This window comes from Haliotis asinina, chromosome 3 (assembly GCF_037392515.1).
Source record: "Haliotis asinina isolate JCU_RB_2024 chromosome 3, JCU_Hal_asi_v2, whole genome shotgun sequence".
NCBI lineage: Eukaryota > Metazoa > Mollusca > Gastropoda > Lepetellida > Haliotidae > Haliotis > Haliotis asinina.
In genome coordinates this window covers 22,014,272-22,034,674 of record NC_090282.1, presented here as the reverse complement: position 1 = coordinate 22,034,674, position 20,403 = coordinate 22,014,272, and the positions used below count along the sequence as shown (strand labels likewise).

The window sequence follows — 20,403 nt, the reverse complement described above, 5'->3', positions numbered from 1 at the left end:
TTGCTGTACCCGCAACTAGGTGTATGCATGTGTTCATGTGGCCACCATCCTGTCATATACCAACGGATTAAGGTTAACTTTAGTAAGGGTTGCTTCGTGAAAGAAGACCCTGATTGGACGAACCAGTGTTTGCTACTATGGGCAACAGTGCACAGCATGTCACTGGTTGGATCACTGGTTCTTACCATCAGATACACAAAGCTGCCTTTTTACATCACACACTGATGACAGGGATCTAGCTGTTTTAACCCCAGTTCCCGATTGTACCAGTTTTCTGATTAGACATTTTTGCCAGTACAATATATTTACAGATAACTCTCAGTCTATCCATGCAGTGTTCCAATCATACCGTCTCATCGGGACCTTCATCTTTGAGCTCTGGGTACAGCCACACCAACATGTGACGGACATCCTTCTTGTTGTGGAACAGCACAAACAGCAGAAGCATGAAGTACAGAACACTCACACCTGAAATAAAACATAGCGGCATGAAGCATTGAACACTTACAGCTTTAACACAATGACTACATTGTTGCCCCACTGTCTATATACTACTGTTTAAGATTCACCAGTTGACTATATTGCCTACCTTGAGTTAAGGCCAGGTTGGTTAATGTTTGTACTGCTATAGTTCAAATATACTTAGAGAAAAAATAAGGGATCACATGTAAGCACAAGTGTTCCCTTACTTTTTTCCAAGTTTCCAAAGCTATACATTACAATGCTGGTGAAGAAACCTTGGCAAAATATAAAGGAACACTTGTCTTTCCACATGATCCCTTATTTTTTCCCTCAGTATATATATTCTCCTGAAACTTTTGCATAGTTATACTTTTCATGGTGTGTTTCATAAATCTTTGGAACAATTAGCACTAACCACAGACTTTACCAGCTTCACTCCCTATGAAAAGAATCAATAACGGCATTGTCATTTATCAAATTTGTGTTCTCCATTTGTACATTTGCACTTTGTACGAACAGTCCATCCCAAATCCCATGAACAAAGCCTGAATTGACCATGCTGCAGAAAGAGTTCGCAGTGACTTGATATTAAACAGATCAAAACAATGAACTACTGTGCACAGAATAGCATCACAGCTAAACAAGACAAGACAATTGAATTTAAATGCCGGACTGTAGAACTAGTGTGACATTAGCTGTGTTTGTAATGGATTTTGTGCATTCACCAAGATGAAAATACTTACCGAACACTATCCTCCATATTGCTGGGTGTGGACGTGTAAATGGACCTGTCAAAAAAAGAGTTTTGAGAATTTTGGGCCATAAATGCATTTGGAGATAAAAAAACTGATTGATAATATGAAACACTTTCAAGATGTTTCTCAGAAACCTCAGCTTTTTCACAACATTCAAGCTATGTCACACTTGTCTGTCAAAACATAAATTTAGCCTAGTGGTTGACAGCATGAGTAAAATCATTAAAGATCGTCACACTGGAAACATCTTACTTTAATCAGACAGACAGTCTGGTGGATAGCATCTGCTGTCTTCGCCGAGAGTGGAAGGGTTTTAATCTGCTAGATGAATCATGCCAAAAGATGCCCTGTCTCAACATCAGGCAGGTGAAAATGGTTGTCAACAAAGAAATAACCTGTGTACTGACCTCTCGAAAATATATTCTTAAAGACAAGTTACATATATCAGTATTTATCCTACTGTATCACTGACTACTGTATGAAGTCTAGACATTTGGTTTAGCTTTAGGAATATCCTCATGGCATCCACTTTAGAAAACTTAAGAACATCTGCTCTTTTCTATATTATTATGTTACAAACATATCAAAGACAACTTTATCTTAACTACAAGCCTTGTTTGAGAGGCATTTCAACACAAGTCACCATGACAGTGTTTACAACACTGCAAACATGTAACAATTAGACACGTCTGAAAACATGATGTCTGAAAACATATGATCTGATGAGCTTTGGTCAGAAGTATGGAATACTGAGGACTTTTTCTGGTTCAATTCCATTAGGAACTGAACAGAACTTTGGTGTCTCCACCTGCTCTAAGCAAAACAAGGTGCTATTTCCTGTTTATGGACTCAGCAGAATTTCAACTCAAAAGTTTCTCATGGAGAGCACTTCTATGGTCATAATTATCTCTCATATTACTTCTGTGAAATATGGCTTTCAGGAGCTAAAAAGTACCAAGAGTAAAAAGTACCAGCTGACTTGTCCCGGGCATTGGGCAATGGGATTTTTTAACCCAATTATGGTGACAATATGATGCGGAAATGAATGTGAGGCAAGAACCATTGAATGTCACACTGTGCATTCAATGTTCATATAGCTCACAATCAAGTTTCAGCACTACAGAAATACAGATAGTTTAATTTTTTGCTCATCGTCACAAACAGGAGGTCTTTTTGGGTAGTATATTTCCCTTGTCAGTAATAAACTGTAATATTCATTTGAAAGGACAACAATGTGTCATCAAAACGAAATTATGTAATGTGAAGTAGGTAGCATATACTGAGGGAAAACTATGGTGTAAAGAATCCATGACTGTTCTGAGTCAAAGGCTCCACAATCAGGTTTATTTGGAGCTGAAAACAAATACAGATTTTTAAGCTTTAATGTGGCAAAAATGAGCTCCACTATGATCAAGGGATAACACCTCACTTGACAAGAGCCTCCAGCTATGCCTTAAGTGTGTACTTAAACTTTCAGTTTCACCTTCCTTTTGGATGACCACCATTACTGTGTTCAACGTCATTTAGTCGACATCAGTGTGAGATGCTCACACATGGTGCAGTTTTCTCCAGGGGAAACAACAGAAGATGTTCAACACAAAAAATGTTACAAAAAATGAAAAGTAGACCTGTTAGTAGATCTGGTTGGTAATACAAACAATGACTAAAGGTCAAGGTAACTGACTCATCAGGGTCAAGGCCTACACTTCACTCAGATAAATCAGTTGTCATTGATGGTGCATCCTTTACTTTACAGGCCATAACTGGTCCCATAAATAGCTCTGTTTGTACTCAACAAATGCAATTTGATGTACAGCTCTTAAAATCCAAGTTGAAATGTCTATAGCTCATCAGGTAAACATGCCCCAGCTGTTAATGACCAACATTCTCATGGTGGTTATTTAAGACCTGGGTTCGGTATTTGATTAATTTACTGTCATTTCTCTTCCACGTATATGAGAATATCTTGGATTTCACAGATCATCCATATTGAAAGGAACATAAATTATACTAGTAACTCACTATTTGAAAAGGATGTGCATACACTGTCATGATAGTAACCATAAAGGCTGACAGTCTTACAGTTTCAGAATATCAGGAGCTGGATCTAAGGTGTGGGTGAAAGAGTGAGTATGGTTTAACACTTTTCAGCTATATTCTAGCAATGTCACAGCAAGGTACAACAGAAACTGGACTTTACACATTGTACCCATGTGGGCAAATGAACCCAGGGCTTTGGAGTGACAAGCAAACACAATAATCAGTAGGCTACATGACAGTCCCCCTTTTTGTAAGGAATTTATTCTCATGTTGCACATGGAAATATAGAGGAATTAATGATGCAATGCTGTAGCATTACCTTCTGTGGCAGTGAATCAAAGATTGATGTCATAAGGACAAACAAGCCAGTTGATACATTAATCTACTTAATACATAAGTGAGGGGCTAGTGACAAATTATGTGAGAGGCCTTTTGAGGCACATTCTCTTCCCACAGAGGTTACTCCTGTCATATCTTCCTACATAACCTCTGTTCTAATATGGCCATATTTAACGGTCATCGAGAAATCCCCTTGTGGCAAAAATTCGCAAAAGGAATTATCTCCCTTGATACTATCCAATAAGAACACGTGTTAAACAGACTTAGCTCCAATATGGCAGCCCCCATGGAGTTGGTTCAACAATGTGCGAAGGAAAAATTCGGTATTTTACGTTTAACTGAAAAATCAGAAACTGGCAATAGAGAGTACAGGGATCAATTGCCACGATGTGTATGAAAAAACAAAAACTGGTAGCGGCAAGTTTTCCCAATGCATTCGGAAATTAACGAGATCCTGCGAATGATCACTCTTGAAACGTCACTGATTGCACAACTAAATCTGAATACCTCCAATCATGAGTCTTGAACACTCGCACCATGTAAGCGCCGTATTAGAACAGAGGTTACATAGGAAGATATGACAGGAGTAACCTCTGTGGGAAGAGAATGTTTAAGGCATTGATTGATTAATTAAGGAAGTTCAATTGCCCACAAACGTCAGCAACGTTCAAGGTGTGACTTGTATTTCAGTCAAGACAAAAATATTCCAGTGTAATCATAGTGGCCTGTAAATAATCAACACAGGGCAGCCTAACCAGCAGTGGACTGCAGTAGCTCTGATTATATCTGGGTACAAACAGCCAATCAACATGACCACTCAATTTCCATCTTAGGCTGCACATGAAACAAAAGATACTGTTGGTCTTCAGAAAATCCAAGATGGCGGGTGAACCAGAGCTCCATCTTAGCACTAGAATACCAGGATTGCATTGGACCCCAAAGGCAATGATGGAGTTTAACTTCCATCAAATCCAACTTAACTATACAGTGCTGCAGATCTAAACAACAATGACTGCAATAAGAGTTTGAGAGCTATCCATTATCAACCTCACGCCTTTAATTTACCCTGGACAAGTGGCCTGCAGCCTCTTCTGTAGGAATGTTCTGTCTTATTATAAGTTACCAGTATGCAGCAGGAAAAGAACTGTTGACATTAGGCAACAGATGCTGCCTGGGAACGAGATTTGTTTGTTCAGAAGTCTGTACAAAGTCTATGCCGCTGACTTGCTCAGATTTGTCTGTGATGAAAAGGAAATGATTTATATCAACATGTAAACTGTTATCACAATCTTTGCCACAAACTAGCATTTCCACAAAGTCTGCATTTCCATAACTGCCTCTAGTCATCATTTCCAAGAGATTTATTTGAGTATATTGATGCAAAGGCGTGTTATTAAGACTCTTGCTTTAGAGGGTTGTCAATGTGCAGTAGAATAAGATTTATGTGTTACCTATCTGAGTGGTCCTAGAAATTCTATACATAAACATCTAATGAAATGAGCCCAATGTTCATATGCTAAAATACATCAGAATAGAGATAATAACCATCTACCAAGCAAGTCAGTTTAGTTTTACATCACACTAAGCAATATTACAGCTCTATGGCAGGTGTCTGTAAATCATCGAGTCTAGACCAAAGAATCCAGTGATCAACAGCATGAGCATAGATCTATGCAATCGGGATACAATGGCATGGTTCAACAAAGTCAGCAAGCCTGACCACCTGATCCTGTTCAGTGAAATCATTTATTCCACAATATATGTTTTTTCTTTTATATACAGACAAATATATTACAACAAACCCACATATTTTATTTAGCTAATTTGATAAAATTTTAGTTTGCTATAACTGTTCTTAAATTAATTGTACTTAATACACAGCAAGAGGTCAGGACAACAAAATACATGTCGTAACATCTGTTGATTTGTATGTTCATTATATATGTATTTTACTGTATAATTTGACTGCTTTCAAGACTTTCTCTGTATGCATAGTTTTTAAATGATTTTGGTCAAAATAGTGCACACGTTCTAATCACAGAGCAAGGCAGAGGGTCTGGTGTTTTCAAATCATTTTTAGTTTTTCAGTGTAATGACAAGGATCCCTCTTTTTGATTACACTGTAACAGGATTAATACAACCATGATGACACGTTTGGCAAGTTCAGCAACAATATGTGCCCACTCCATCAACCTCTGAAATCAAACCTTGCCCATGTGCACGATCAGAAATCAAGAGGGGTGCACCCATAACTTCAGAAAATCAATTTATTTTAATTGCAGCATGAAACTTTTCTCCTCAGTAAGATTAACAATAAGAACTGTATTGTGAGAAAGACAACTCTACATTATTCAAATAAGATTAAGAATATCAGAAATAGTGCATTTTCAATTCAACCATCATCCAAATCAACAACAGATTACCCATTTGCTGTTAATGCAGATGGTCTTCACCATCTTTGAAGTTTCAGTGATATTGTATACATCAATTAAGCTATGAAAAGCAGCATAAGGAAAATTCCAAACTATACCTTATCATTGTCAAAGCATTTCTAACACTGGCACTATTTCATGCATTGTAAACAAAGGGCAGTTGTATATTCAAAACAATAAACACTTGTATAATATAGAAGTGGCATATAACTAGCTGACAGGAAACTAGCACAGAAAAATAGGAGTGTTCAGGAAAACACAGTGCAGTTTGTGTAGAAACTAGTCACCAAAAAGTCAAAATGTAGGCAAAAACAACAAGTAAAGAGGCACAAAATATTCTAACAAAATAACACTTGTCCATCAATCCTTTCTGGTGAAAAAACTCCCAAAGTTTTGCTTTATTGTAGATATTCCATATGAACTGACCGTAAAATGTTTAAAAGTTATTTTGCTCCAAGACACCAGAACTTACTAAGCATATAAGGTTTAATTAGAAAATAGAGGACGAAATCGAATTATTATATTTGAGCCTTAGAATTTGCAATACACACAATACATCACTGACTAATTCAGACAACCCATTTTCATAGGTCAAAGAAATCGGTTGTCAACGGCCACAAGGGTGTTGATGTTGCTGGGATTGGCCTCTGACTACAGTTACGTGAATGCTAAGGAACACCATGCAGAAGCTATTACCATATGGACAGGGCCTCGGAACATGGTAGCAGACTGCAGCAAACAGAGAAACAGACATAATCAACACACAGGGATAAACAGACTATACCACAGACATCTTCAAGGCAGTAAACACACCAACATGCATGGAAATAAGCCATTACAGTTGTTTGTCAAACAGTTTGTTACTGACAGACATCTTAGACATACAGATGCCAAGCAACTGGCAAACTGACAGACTTGTGTCTATGTGATTAGGCAAGATCATTTATAGCTGTCATTATGATCAATGAAAAAGCAATTGCACTTGAACCAGTGACTTTGAAGAAAAGATTCAATGGACAACCTAAAAAAGTGTTAAAACACACTGAAAATGAAAATGGCATATGAATTCATTTGAAAATTGGTACCACATCCAGTTATTTTATGAACATTACAACACAAACTTCAAATAACCTGAAAGATCAATAGAAAAAGCCAACAATTCTCACAGTTTCTATTTCATGATCAACCTAAGGTGCTTCTTCCATATCTTGACACCTATGGAGATATAGTTTAATGACAACCATCTTGTGTGGGCCATGATGGTCTTGGTTCTGTCAGGAAGAAAACAGCCATCTTGTGTTCTTGCCTTGTCACAACCAAAATATTTCAAAGTGACAGAGTAGTCTGAGGCTAGAAGAGAGTAAGCTTGATGCCCACCATCCTATGAGTCATTCTCATCATGGTCAGACTTATGGTTCCAGCTGGAAGTTCTATGGCTCATCACCAGCAAACATCTCCTTTCAGTTAGCAAGAAGGCAGAGCTCACATGGTGAGCTCACAACAGCAAAGTCTAGAAATGTTAGTAAGATGGTTGTCATCGTGGGTGGTTTATTCATAAGTAAGAAGGGGTGATGGTAGCCATCTTGTGAAACAAACTCATCATAGCCAATGATACTCAATGAAAGCGATCTTTTGAAACAAAGCAATCACAACCAATGGGGCCTGATGACAGCCATCTTGGGAAACAAAGTAATCACAACCAATAAGGCTTGATGGCAGCTACCTTGTAGAGCATATCATTGTTGAGAAGAAAAAGCTTATGCACTTTAATCTCAAGGTTGCATCACCTAGACAAAATATAACCATAATCGTATATACAAACCAGCTGTCTCACAAGTCATCTGGTAACAGATAACTTTCAACAAGTGAAGCAGTCTGCAGATCTATTCAAAACTTCATTGGAGAAACTGTGCACAGAGGGTACCACACAGTGTATTTAAATCAGTGGTGAAAGACAATTTTCACTATCCAGTTGTGATTTCAGATCAAATTCCTTTTCAACCAATCAGCAACACAATTCCTTCAGTTTAATGTATCACAAGCTCCTCATAAACACCTTCACAATTATACTTGCAGCATGGACCTATTGACCTTTAACAACAATACATTTTCACCACTTTTGAGTGACCATTATCCATTAATAACAATACTTCACTTACCATTTTCCCTCTATTAACTGCCCTGCTCCATTAAGTGCACCCAGTCAAATTCAAGACCATCTGTCCATAGACACCTTTACCATAGATGTTGTATAATAACAGAATAGATTTTCTTCCATAAAATATCTTGTGCTTATTGTTAATGATCAACTTCTAAAAAATCCAATTAAACAGTCTGTTCTCTATGGCTCAATGTCTGACAAGAACATTTCATTTGTGTATGCGGTTCAATAAGCCTCTAACTTCATCAATGTACCAAGTGCCCTGATTTAAAACAAGTAATACAGCAGACCATAATGGCATAATGGGGGATAAATACCAGGGATGCCGATGGTAAATGTTTATCACTTTGGTAAAGCCCTCCCTATGATGCCATCTAACAATGTCCCCCTCTCACTGTCTGTCCTTCCATCACTGTCTGATCAAGGCTTATCTTGGTTTCTGCCTGGCCCAAGGGAATTCCAACATGCTACTGGCCAGTTATCCCCCCCAGGGTCAGGGAGTTATCAGCAAGAACCTTGCACAGCCACCACTAAGTGGGAGATGGCAGTGGAATGTGGCCTTCAACAGTGGTGATAGATCTAGACACCATGACATGTCCCAGTCAGAGACCTCTGACTTTGACCAGTGAGGATCAAGTTAGAATTGATCTGTACCAAATGCTTGTCATAAGAGGCAACAAATGGAATTGGGCAGTCAGGCTTGCTGACTTGGTTAACTTAAGTCATTGTATCTAAACTGAATGGATGGATGCTCATGATGTTGATCACTGGATTGTCTCCAGACTCTAATACTAATACACCAACATATAGCTGGAACATAACTGAGTGCAGCATAAAACTAAACTGACTTACTTACTCCAAGTTCATCAGAAAAGGGGCTGACTATTCAGCCATGATCTGAGAGGCATGGAAAACCTATATCTGAATAGTAAGGGGATAAAACATGGGGACACACCATGAGTGAAAATCAGACTGGTCCTTAACCATGCAGACTATAACAAACAACAGTTTTGAAGGAAAATTCTTCCAAACTTTCAAAGTATATATGTGAAAATGTAATTTTTATTGGTTTAAACATTCCTCATAATGTTTCTAAAACTGACCCAAGATCTAGTCTGAGTATGTAAATTTTATCATTTTTCGAATCAAAACATCTTGATGTGAGAGCTAGATCTATAACGGCATGGATCAAGGTAACAAGATGGTGAAATCATACAGACATTGCAGATGAGAGCATCAACGATCTGACACGCTCCTACATGCTTTGTTATCTTCATCAATCATCCTCAACATGTCTAAGCTAATATCATCCCCCTTCTGTGTGCCTGGAAATGTTTCACTGGAAATACCTTGGCATAACAGAAGATATATGGTGTTACCGAAAACAGATCTCAGATCATATTCTCTTCAAGACTGATATTTTCTTTCTGATTAACGATCATGTCACTTACTCATCAGCCATCATTCATCTGGCTGACGAAACAGCAACGGTTTAAATCCATATCTGATGGAAGCCTGTCTCAATCCAACAGAAGCGTATTACACAGTGATTGAACCCATGTTGTGTAATATCACGTGCCAATATCGCAGCCATACCACTGTAAATACTCTGCACAAGACATACATAGGACGATAGTCTGACGTACGACCAACTGCTGGTAATTTGGGCAGTGTCTGTGCAGATGAATCTGACCATCAAATATTTAACATCATGCTATTGTTTGAGGTTTGACTCTATATGGTCTAGTTGCTAATAGTCAGAGGAAACAGTGGGGTAGCCTAGTGGTTAAAGCGTGTGCTCATCATGCTGAAGGTTTTATTCCCCAAACGGACAAAATGTGTGAAGCCTATTTCTGGTGTTTCCTACATAATATTGCTGGAATATTTTTAAATTAGTGAGTGAGTTTAGTTTTATGCTGCACTCAGCAATATTACAGCTATATGGCGGCAGTCTGTAAATAATCGAGTCTGGAACAGAAATCCAGTGATCAACAACATGAGCGTCGATCTGCGCAATTGGGAACCGATGACATATGCCAGCCAAGTCAGCAAGCCTGACCACCCGATCCCATTATCGCCTCTTACGACAAGCACAGTCGCCTTTTATGGCAAGCATGGGTTGCTGAAGGCCGGGACCTTCACGGGTGGAATATTTTTTAAAGCAATGTAAAAGTAAAGTAATTCATTCATTCACTCACAGTAGTAAGCTTGCAGTCTGGTGTTAAAAGCATTCATTTTCCACAGAAAACCATCTATATTCTAGAATGTATGCTACTGCCCTTGAAATATCTAAAACTGCTGAAGGCATATGTTTCAGTAGATTCTGTCGCTAATTTGGCACCAGATCTGTTTCACCTATAATTTGTTTTACATAAAACTTGTTTGCATGTTCAACTATTATGTATAGTCTGTCACTGTAGCCAGTGTTCCAAAACATGAAACTACTAAGCTTCCATTTGGACTAATAAGCTCAGGTAGTTGCATACTAAAAGTATCATCTAAATCTATTGAAAACAACTTCTGAGCAAGCTGACTGACAGACTGTTAATATCAATATATATTCAACTAGATGGAGTAAAGAACAATAGCCTTTCTATGCCTTAAGTCCAGCCAACTTCCAGTGTCACAAGTCTATGTTGATGTTGTTGAACAGTCATATTAACTGAGTCTAGTTTTACACAGGTACTGGTACCAACTTACTGGGCTCCTTTTTAATTAATAAGGAATTGTTTCTTTCAAAATTAGATATATTCAGGGTTTAAGCATTAGTCTAGCCGGGGCATTTAAGAATTATCTTTGTATGTGAAAAAAAAAATATTTAACTAAAACAACATTGCTTCTTACATCATAATCTAACATCTTTGTTTCGATATAATAACTAAACAGATTGGATAAAGTGAAGAGTAAAATCGATTACAGTACTCATAAAAGTTGTTACTTACTATTTCCATCCATCTTTTAGTATGATCATTTAATGTAATTCAAGTGACATCTCGAGCGACTGTCCTCATCCTTGACTTCACGCTCACACACAATGTTTAATGCTTAAAATATATGCAAGAAGCATTTTTGTCACAGGTCAAAACTGAGCACAATACATCCGCTTACTTCCATTATATACTATAGGTGGAGATGTTTTACGCAAAATGTTCATAACAGCAAGATTTTACCCCAAACATTCGTCTGAATCTAAAGTTTTCATTTACGAGGACAGTATTCATTGCTGTAATATGATCGGCTGTCTGAGGACATGTGCATAATTCTGACCAGTCACGGTCCTCATAGCAGACTGAGGCACAAAAAACATCCACACTCTGGCACAACGATGACTTAGCACATGTTAGCATAACATCACTGCCAAAGACTTATTTGCATATCACATGACCAGACTTTTCTCATTTGTAAACAAATGTGCATATTCATAAATAAGCAGGCATAATGCGACTGATTTGGCAAGGTTATCATATTGTTTTACACTGTTACATAAATATTCCTTAACAACTGCATCGGTAAGTTGAAGGCAATACATATTTATATTTCAAACTGGCTGCATTGTTTGCTCTCCATTAGGTCTAATGACAGCATGAGGAGCCGTACAACCCATGTAAACAAGGAATCGCTTTGCAAATTGTAATAGTGTTACACGTTTTAGGATAATTTCTCAGTGTAGCTGAACCATTTCAACAATAATGTCTAATTAGATGTGTAGACCCACAAAAAATAAAAGTTATGAAATGTGAACAGTATATTAAATGAACTGTGTAAGATGTGACGACAAGTCAAAGCAAGAATTGTTGCCATGGAAAATGCCATCCATATTTAATTCTGAATTCCAAAACTACCAAAACTCCCCTTGTAACTGATACTACACTGTCTAATTACCATGGGCACAGAACAAGTAACCAATGGTCAGGACACTGAACTTGGAGCACCAGTCAGGACACTGAACATATGCCCATCAAATGTGACATTTTTGAGAGGCTGCCCATGAACAAAATTAAGTTACAATCCAAGTTCATAACCATACATGTCGGATACAGCTAGCATCACACAGAGAAAGTGACAGGTACAACACAGAAGACATAAAACCAACTACTGATCTGGGACAAGTTGTGGTAACCATGACAACAAGCTTGGCCCTTAACATTAATATGATTAAACAGTCCGACAGAGAAACTCACAATTATGGGGACTCCGTGATTATATGTGACAAGGTGACTGTTTGTGTGACAAGGTGACTGTGTGTCATTCTGTTTGCGTGACAAGGTGATTCTGTTGGTGTGTCATTCTATTTATGTGACAAGGTGATTCTGTTTGTGTCTCATTTTGTTTGTGTGTCAAGGTGATTCTGTTTGTGTCTCATTTTGTTTGTGTGTCAAGGTGATTCTGTTTTGGGGCTGTACAAAGGATTCACAATTTCAGATTAATACAACAACATTCTCATTTGAAAACAGAATGAACCTCAGCTGTCCTCCTGCTGATGACAACAAACACACTAACTTCCAATTAATTATCTGTCAGCGTTCAGTACCATGTAATGATCCTGTTGAAATTCACCTCAATAGCATCTGGCATAAAGGTACAAATGGACAGAATTCCTTCATGAAATGGTAAATTTGTGGGGAAAGTATCACTTTGGGAACCTTCCTTGTGGAATGCAAGTTTTCTGAAACTATCCAAAGCAGGGTCATCACAATCATCTCAGTATGAGTGTAATTTTGTTCTGCTTAGAACCAGTGAGTTTAGTTTTACACCACCTTTAGGAATATTCATGCAACATCATGATGGGGGACACCAGATATGGGTTTCACTCACTGTACCCATCTGATGTCAGAGAAAGATGTCAAAGAAAGATGTCAAAGTGTGTACTCTTGAAGATATACATTCACGCAGAAATTCAACATCTTCAGCGGCTTGGCGGAGTTCAATAATTCATATCAAAGAAAGACGTCAAAGTGTGTCATCATGAAAATAATACTCAGATATTTAAAGAACTTGGCTACTTTTCACAGCTGAATAATGTATGCCAAAGACAGACGTCAAAGTGTACATTCAATGAAAATGATACACTCAAATATGCCACATACTCATGCATTGATTTTCAAAACTTCATGCTTTTTCAATTCTTTCACTGACATACATAATATCACTGAAGTTATGAGCAGCTTATAAACATGTTTATCCATTTCATAAACAATATCAGTTAATACACTGCAAGGGTAAACAAACACGAGCATGGTATGTATTCATGCCGGTATCTTATGCCACCTTTAATCCAGGAAAATATTAGGTCTTTCCTTCTCAACATGTAACATGAAGATAAATCATGAAAATATGATATTTCATCAAGAAGGAATTAATTTGACGTCAATTCTATGAAACCATGGCAACAAATTTCCACAAAGTGGGCATCCATGATTTCACATAAAGGAACACAAGATAATCCACTGTGACTAAATTCAAGAGAGCCTCAATGGTTCTACTTCATTTAAAATGCAGTTTAGACATCGTTTTCATTCCAGACAAACTACATTCCCTCTTACTTCCTTCAACAGAAACTTTTCACACAAGTAAGTTTCATTATGTTATTGCCTTGACTGTAGGTGAAAATCACAAAAATTTACCATGTATCACATATACTTGTGTGACATGATGAAACTTGTGTTGGAAGTGAGGTGAGATACAAACACAACTCCTCAAGTCAGACTGGTGAAAGAGGACTGACTTGCTCTTTATTCTAAAAAATGTAGGTAGTCCAGAATGGCTTTTTCAATATGGTTGATGATGTCCCATGGTGAATGGTTCAACACTGCTGTGAAGGATATTTCCTATACATGTACATAAATGTTTTACATGAACATCAAAAACAAAACTGAAAATGTGACAAATACATTTTCCACAATGCTGATTTATCCAGGATCACCATCAGTGTGGGGGACAACTCTACACAACATTAATACAGAAACCAAACACATTTGTCAACTTGATAAAAGATAATATATTATGAAATGGTCTTCCATAAAAAATCCATATGAATATAAATAGTGAGGCAAACCTAATTGTTAATTTAAACTCATAAAAACCAGCACCTTGCTCTTGTTAAAGGAAGATATGATGGCATCCATGTTGCCTCTAAAGTACCTCACGTAAAATATGACCAGCAAATGAAATGACTTGACAAGATCAGCTTATTTGGAAGCAGCTTTCAGCAGTTATTTCAAGCCTGCGATTTGCATTTCAGCTGATGCTTCAATAGAGACCATGGCAATTCCTTCTACAAATGTGTGCATACACATTTCTTTGAAATGTCACCTATTTTTTAAAGTAACATACTGAGTTTTATCTACTGGATGAAATGGAAATCCATTCACCTGTTTATATGCAAATATGACACACAATATTACACTGCAAAGGAAACAGGGACACGCTGCAATTACAATTTTGCAACATCAGCAGTTCTGTATGCTTTCGCTTGGTTTCATGGATACAGTCTTTTTATTTCCAAAGTTCATTTGTCATTTGAATCTAAAATGTATGAGGACTTCAGGGATGCATTTATTGCAGCGGAGTCAAATTGCATTACAGAAAAAATAACAATAATGGACAGTCATAAAGCGTCTGTATCCACTCACTTAAAGTACTAAGAGTATTATGCTGGTTTATAAACCCAGATGATTGAATGGTGAAAGAGGGTTAACAGTCAGGACTTATTCCAATGGGTACCTGTGTGATGGTTGAAATAGGTAATTTTGAACAAACACAATTGCTTTGGTGACCTGGCCACTATGCACACAATAAGGCAGTGGGGTAGCCTAGTGGTTGAAGCCTTCGGTCATCACACTGAATACCTAAGCTCTATTCCCCACATGGACACAATGTGTTTTCCCTCCCGTTCATCACTGGCATGTGTGCAATTTTGCAGACACTATCAAATAAACCAGAAAATTCATGTGTGAAATCTGCAGATTTGTACAGAACCTAATCGCAGACTTATAATATATTCTACACCAGGGCATCCCTGGTGTATTGGGCATATTTGTTTGAGGGTCTGTGTAACACCATGGTTGAGGAAATTGTCCTTCTGACTTCCAGGGACAAATGTCAGGTAGAAGAATCATATTTCAATTTATAAAAAGCAAACATAACCTGTCTATGATTCTCAGCTGCACTGCTTCAGATCAATGCCAGCCTAAGATATAATTTGACTGTAAGTAGCTACATACACGACAGCTCAAGTTGCATAGTGAACAGAAAAGCTGATTGGCTGGTGCCTTGTGTAGCTTCCTTCTCATTTTCAGGGAATACATCTGAACTTTAACTGTAGTGGATAAAAACACACATGATGATGATGATGATGATGATGATGATGATGATGATGATGATGAAAGCATGCTCTGCAATTATGACTAAAATAAACAGCTGTCCTTGACCAACTGAACAGTATGTATCATTTATTCTTCAGCAAACAAGCAGCTGCTAATGATGGTCAACTGACACATAACGCTGTGTCAGCAACGGTTAGGTCCATACAGGTCCAAACTCAGAAACCACACCGACAGAGTTCATTATTTCGGATGCAGTGAAATATGCAAAACACAAAGCATGCCAAACAAGGCTCAAAGCAGGGCCATTATGTTACTAATTGCTAACTGTGACACAGTTTCTGTATTGGCATCACGCAGTTGTTATTGAACAATTGCGTCTAACAAGCCTTTGGTGGTTATCTCTACTGATGTCTAAATCTACTATCCCCATGCTATTTGTATTTGTAATTGACTCATGTCTGCTTACTTCTAAGATATATTACTTGACAAGTGTGTAATAACAGACTACGGTCCTGACAATCTAGTGATAGACATATTAACATTGTTCTGCATAGCTGTGATAGGATGATCTGTATCTGCTATGTTAATGAAACTTTAATTACTACACTATCCTGTTTGTCATCCTGTATGGCAAGTATACAGGTCTTGCTTAGGACCAATTCTAGATCAGGGCCTAAATTTTCGAAATTCTCTTAGTGCTAAGATTGGTGTAAGTGCCATATGTTAACAATAGCTTAGAACTATCTTAGCGCTAAGAGAGCTTCGAAAATTTAGGCCCAGATCTTGACCAAATAATTGGCTAATATGTCCTCAAAGACGAGTGAGTGAGTGAGTGAGTGAGTGAGTGGGTGGGTGGGTGGGTGGGTGAGTGAGTGAGTGAGTGAGTGAGTGAGTGAGTGAGTGAGTGAGTTGAGTTCAACACCACCAGTAATTCAGATGTATCAGATGATGCCAGCTTGATGTGAGAAGGAAGCCTGAAGTGATCTCAGATGTAATATCATAGAAATATAATCTGGGCAAACCATCCCAGACAAATAAATAAATTCTTGGAGTGACAGACATACCTGTGGCGTTATGTATATACCGTACCATCAACAATAATACCCAGTATGGTCAGAACCAGACGACGGCTTACTCTCTGAATATACATAATTTTGATAGTAACAAACAATCCCATATATGTAAATTGAAAAGGAGCACCAAAGAGATGACAGATTCAAAACCTGAGGAAATCTAGACTTGTTTCACTTAAGGCTTTAGCACTGAAGAGCTTGGCAGTAGGAAAAACAAGGTGGTTCTGGGACTGGGAAACAGGCTAGGTCAGTGCTGGAGGATATGAAAGTATATAGCAGCAGTATGTGGTCCTATGCACATGAACAAGACATAACTAGGTCAACATTAAATTTTTTGCATACAGTATCAGATGGGTGATTGGGTGTCAGGGTGTTTGTTCAGCAGTGTAACTCCTGAGAGTGTCTGAGTTTCTGTCCTTATCCATAGTGAATCACATGTAACTCGTGTGTGGCATCCATACATAGACCTATGATTTGTCTGAATTCACTCCACACAGAATGAGTCCTGGTAACCCAGTGTTCACGAATAGTGTCTGACGCTCTGACAAATCCAGGACATTCGCCTCCAGTTTGGTGGTAGTCTAGAACCTTCAGGACCAGTGTCCAACTGTAAATTTCACAATGACTTCGACTGAAGTTGTCATATGCGACACATCACACTTGTTTGCTGTTTATAAAGTTTACATTTGTTAATACTTTCAGTGCCAATTATAACAAATGTTAAATGTGAAATGAGAGTTAATTTTTATACTGTGGGTAATGTGAATTTTCAGTGGGTCAAACATCTGAAACTTACAGGACTGAATGTCCTGTTTGTCCTGTTATTTTGAATCACAATTTGTGATCACTGTCACTGTAATGGGATTTTGGTTGATTTGTTCTGAAATATTCCAGCTTAATAACGTGTCTGAAATAAGTGACCCTGGACCAGCAATCCTGTGACATCATGAGAATCATTCTAAGCAACTAAGATACAATGACAGGTGTCAACTAAGTCAGCGAGTCTGACCATCTGATCTTACAACAGCCAGGGGTTACTTTAAGGACCAATTCTAACCCATTCTCCCACCCTGACCTCCATGCAGCCTGCCAGTCATCACTTCTTACACAGTCCATTCAGTATAACGTAGAAATTTCTTAATTCTTCTATTTTTGAGCAGTCAACACATCTAATTAAAATCACTGTTAGAATGGTTTAGTTTCACAGAGAAAATATATTAAAAAGTGAAACACTATTTCAGTTTGCCCAGTGATTCTTTGTTTATATGGTTTTTACAGCTCCACATGTTGTCATCGAAGCCTCATGGAGAATAAACTATCTAAACTAGAGAATAAAAACGTGTTTGACAATACTATAAAGAAGAGCAGAATCATCACTATTCTCAACTTCAATGAGCCAAAGATTTATTGACCACTGAAGTATTTACATAAACTGATGTAGCTACTCACTAAACGCTATAGTTTCTATTTCCACCTCAATTGATTATGGAGTGTTTTAACTGCCATGATGTCTTTCACTCTAATTGTATTAGTCTCTCTTGCTTCTTTGTGATGAGTGGTTCTCCCCAAGGGTAGAGAGTTACAAGGGCCTGTAAAGTTAATGTCCTGAACTGGACCAGAAGCTATGAATGGACTCAGGACAGGATGAAGTCATTTAGAGAGTTTCCTGTCACAATGGATTATACATCAACCAAACCTGATAGGTGGAACTTCAAAAATATCTTAAGTGAGATTTGAAATATATTTCAACACAGTACTTGTATATTTTCAGTCTTACTGACATTTAACCCAAAATCTACACACAAATTAATTTTCATGATACTTCCTTCGCAAGTTAGTGATAAAATAAGGTGAAAGTAATTTTTCTCATGTTATTATCTCAGATTTTCCTCCGGTTTCATCACCTCAAAAGGCCTTGGAAAACATTATCCCCATGTATTCTCAAACTCTTTAGCTCTTACCTTGTTGCAATACATTTCATTATCATGGTAATAACTTAATAAACTGTCTAAGCAGTATATACATATCCATCAAGATGTGGGTTAGAATTTAACTTCAGTAACACATGCTTGTCATAAGAGACGACTAATGGGATCTGGTTGTCAGGTTCACTGACTTGGTTGACATGTCACAGTGGTTCACAATTGCGTAGATGGATGCTCATGCTGTTGATCACTTGATTGTTTGGTCCAGACTCGATATCTAGACTGCTGCCATACAGCTGAAATAAAGCTTAGTGGGGCATAAAACTAAACTCACTCACTCAGTATTAAAGTCTCAAGCATTTGGACAATGTAAATGACTGTCAAATTGAATTACTGATGGATGTCAACATTACAAATAACAAGTCTTTGATTCTTTGTGAAAACTGCCTAAACTATTAAACCATTGTCAGGAATCACTCCTTCAAGAAGGACAGTATTAGAAACACACAAGGCAGCTATTTCCATCTGGTCATCTAGCATGTTACGTATGCCAATCCAGCAATCCCTTTAACTCTTCCGCCTCCAATCTCTGCAGGAGCAGATTAGAAATTGGACTGGACAGAGGGAAACATGACTCTGACAGCAGTTGCCTTGCACAACACTAATTACAAACACTTCCACACAGTCATTAACTGAAATCAATAACTTCAGATGAGTAAATCTCCAAGGGGCAAGGAAAGGGCAGTTGCCATGGTGACAGTGTGACCCTAACCCTGCCTGACCATCAGCTGTTCTATGTAGGCACATGTTGGGAAGGGAGAGAGGGGCTCTGCTAGGATTACAAAATGATCCTGGGGGTAAAGTCTTGAGGATAAGATCTATACAGACAAAGCTAGTTTCTAACACATTTATCAAACTGAGTATAAATCTCTCAATCATTATCATGTAAAATATATCTCATAAAATAATGAGAGGCATACAAAGAATCAACACAGAATCAAATTAGTCATAATTAGTCGAAAAAAATTAGAATAATTCAAATATTTTGTTGGACTTAATACTTTTAACATTTGTTGTAGTCTATTGCACTTATATGATGGCACTTTGTAAATAATCTATAGAGACTGGTTGATATCATAAGCATCGATATATGCATCTGGAATAAGATAATCAAGTCAGAAAGTTTCAGCACCTGAGTACATGACTGCTCCTTAATACAAGAAGCATGTGTTGCTGATGACCAATTCAAATCTGGATCTAATATATTTCAACATATTGTTTGTATTTCTGATAAAAACTTCAGAAGTTAATATGAATAAACAAACATCATATCAGATTAAAAAATTCATGTTTAATTAACATGTTAAATATGATTTATTGACCTCCTAGAATATTTAATAATTGTACGAAGAGACCTTGCCTGATGTTAGAAAATACCATGAATTAATATCTAAACTTGAAAATATTGCACTTTGGTATCATTTTGAGATCTTAGTGATACATCTGTTAACAACATAATTTCCATATAACAAGCCAACGAATAACTTTCGAAGAACTGATCATAGCACAACACATCACATCAGCAATATTCCAGCTTGACACATCTAAACAGCATGTAACTTGAAATATTGCTGACACTAACTTCAAAATATGTAAGAAAAGGATTCAAAAGCTGCATAAAAGACTGACCAAATGTGAAAGCACAAATCTGTAAACTAGTCCGTCTACAGCAAATATATCCAAGAAACCTGTGCAAGTCTTGAAAATGTGGCAAGTCTAGATTTCCACAGCTTTTGAAGATGAAAGTCTCATGGCTCCGTTTCATTTTATTTTTGGGGGACAATGACCTTACTTTTAAAATACATCCATTTCAGAGGCTAGTTAGTCTCAG

At 37.5% G+C, this 20,403-nt stretch overlaps 1 protein-coding gene across 1 annotated transcript in view; it reads right to left on the bottom strand.

Annotated features, from left to right (window-relative positions):
* The window catches only part of LOC137277669 (phosphatidylserine synthase 1-like), a 63,788-nt gene that overhangs the window by 21,013 nt on the left and 22,372 nt on the right, over positions 1 to 20,403 (bottom strand). The window contains exons 3-4 of the mRNA XM_067809534.1: positions 1,206 to 1,250; positions 350 to 468 (exon numbers count right to left, since the gene is read on the bottom strand). Coding sequence (XP_067665635.1) covers positions 350 to 468; positions 1,206 to 1,250 — 164 coding nt within the window. The remainder of the gene's footprint in view (positions 1 to 349; positions 469 to 1,205; positions 1,251 to 20,403) is intronic.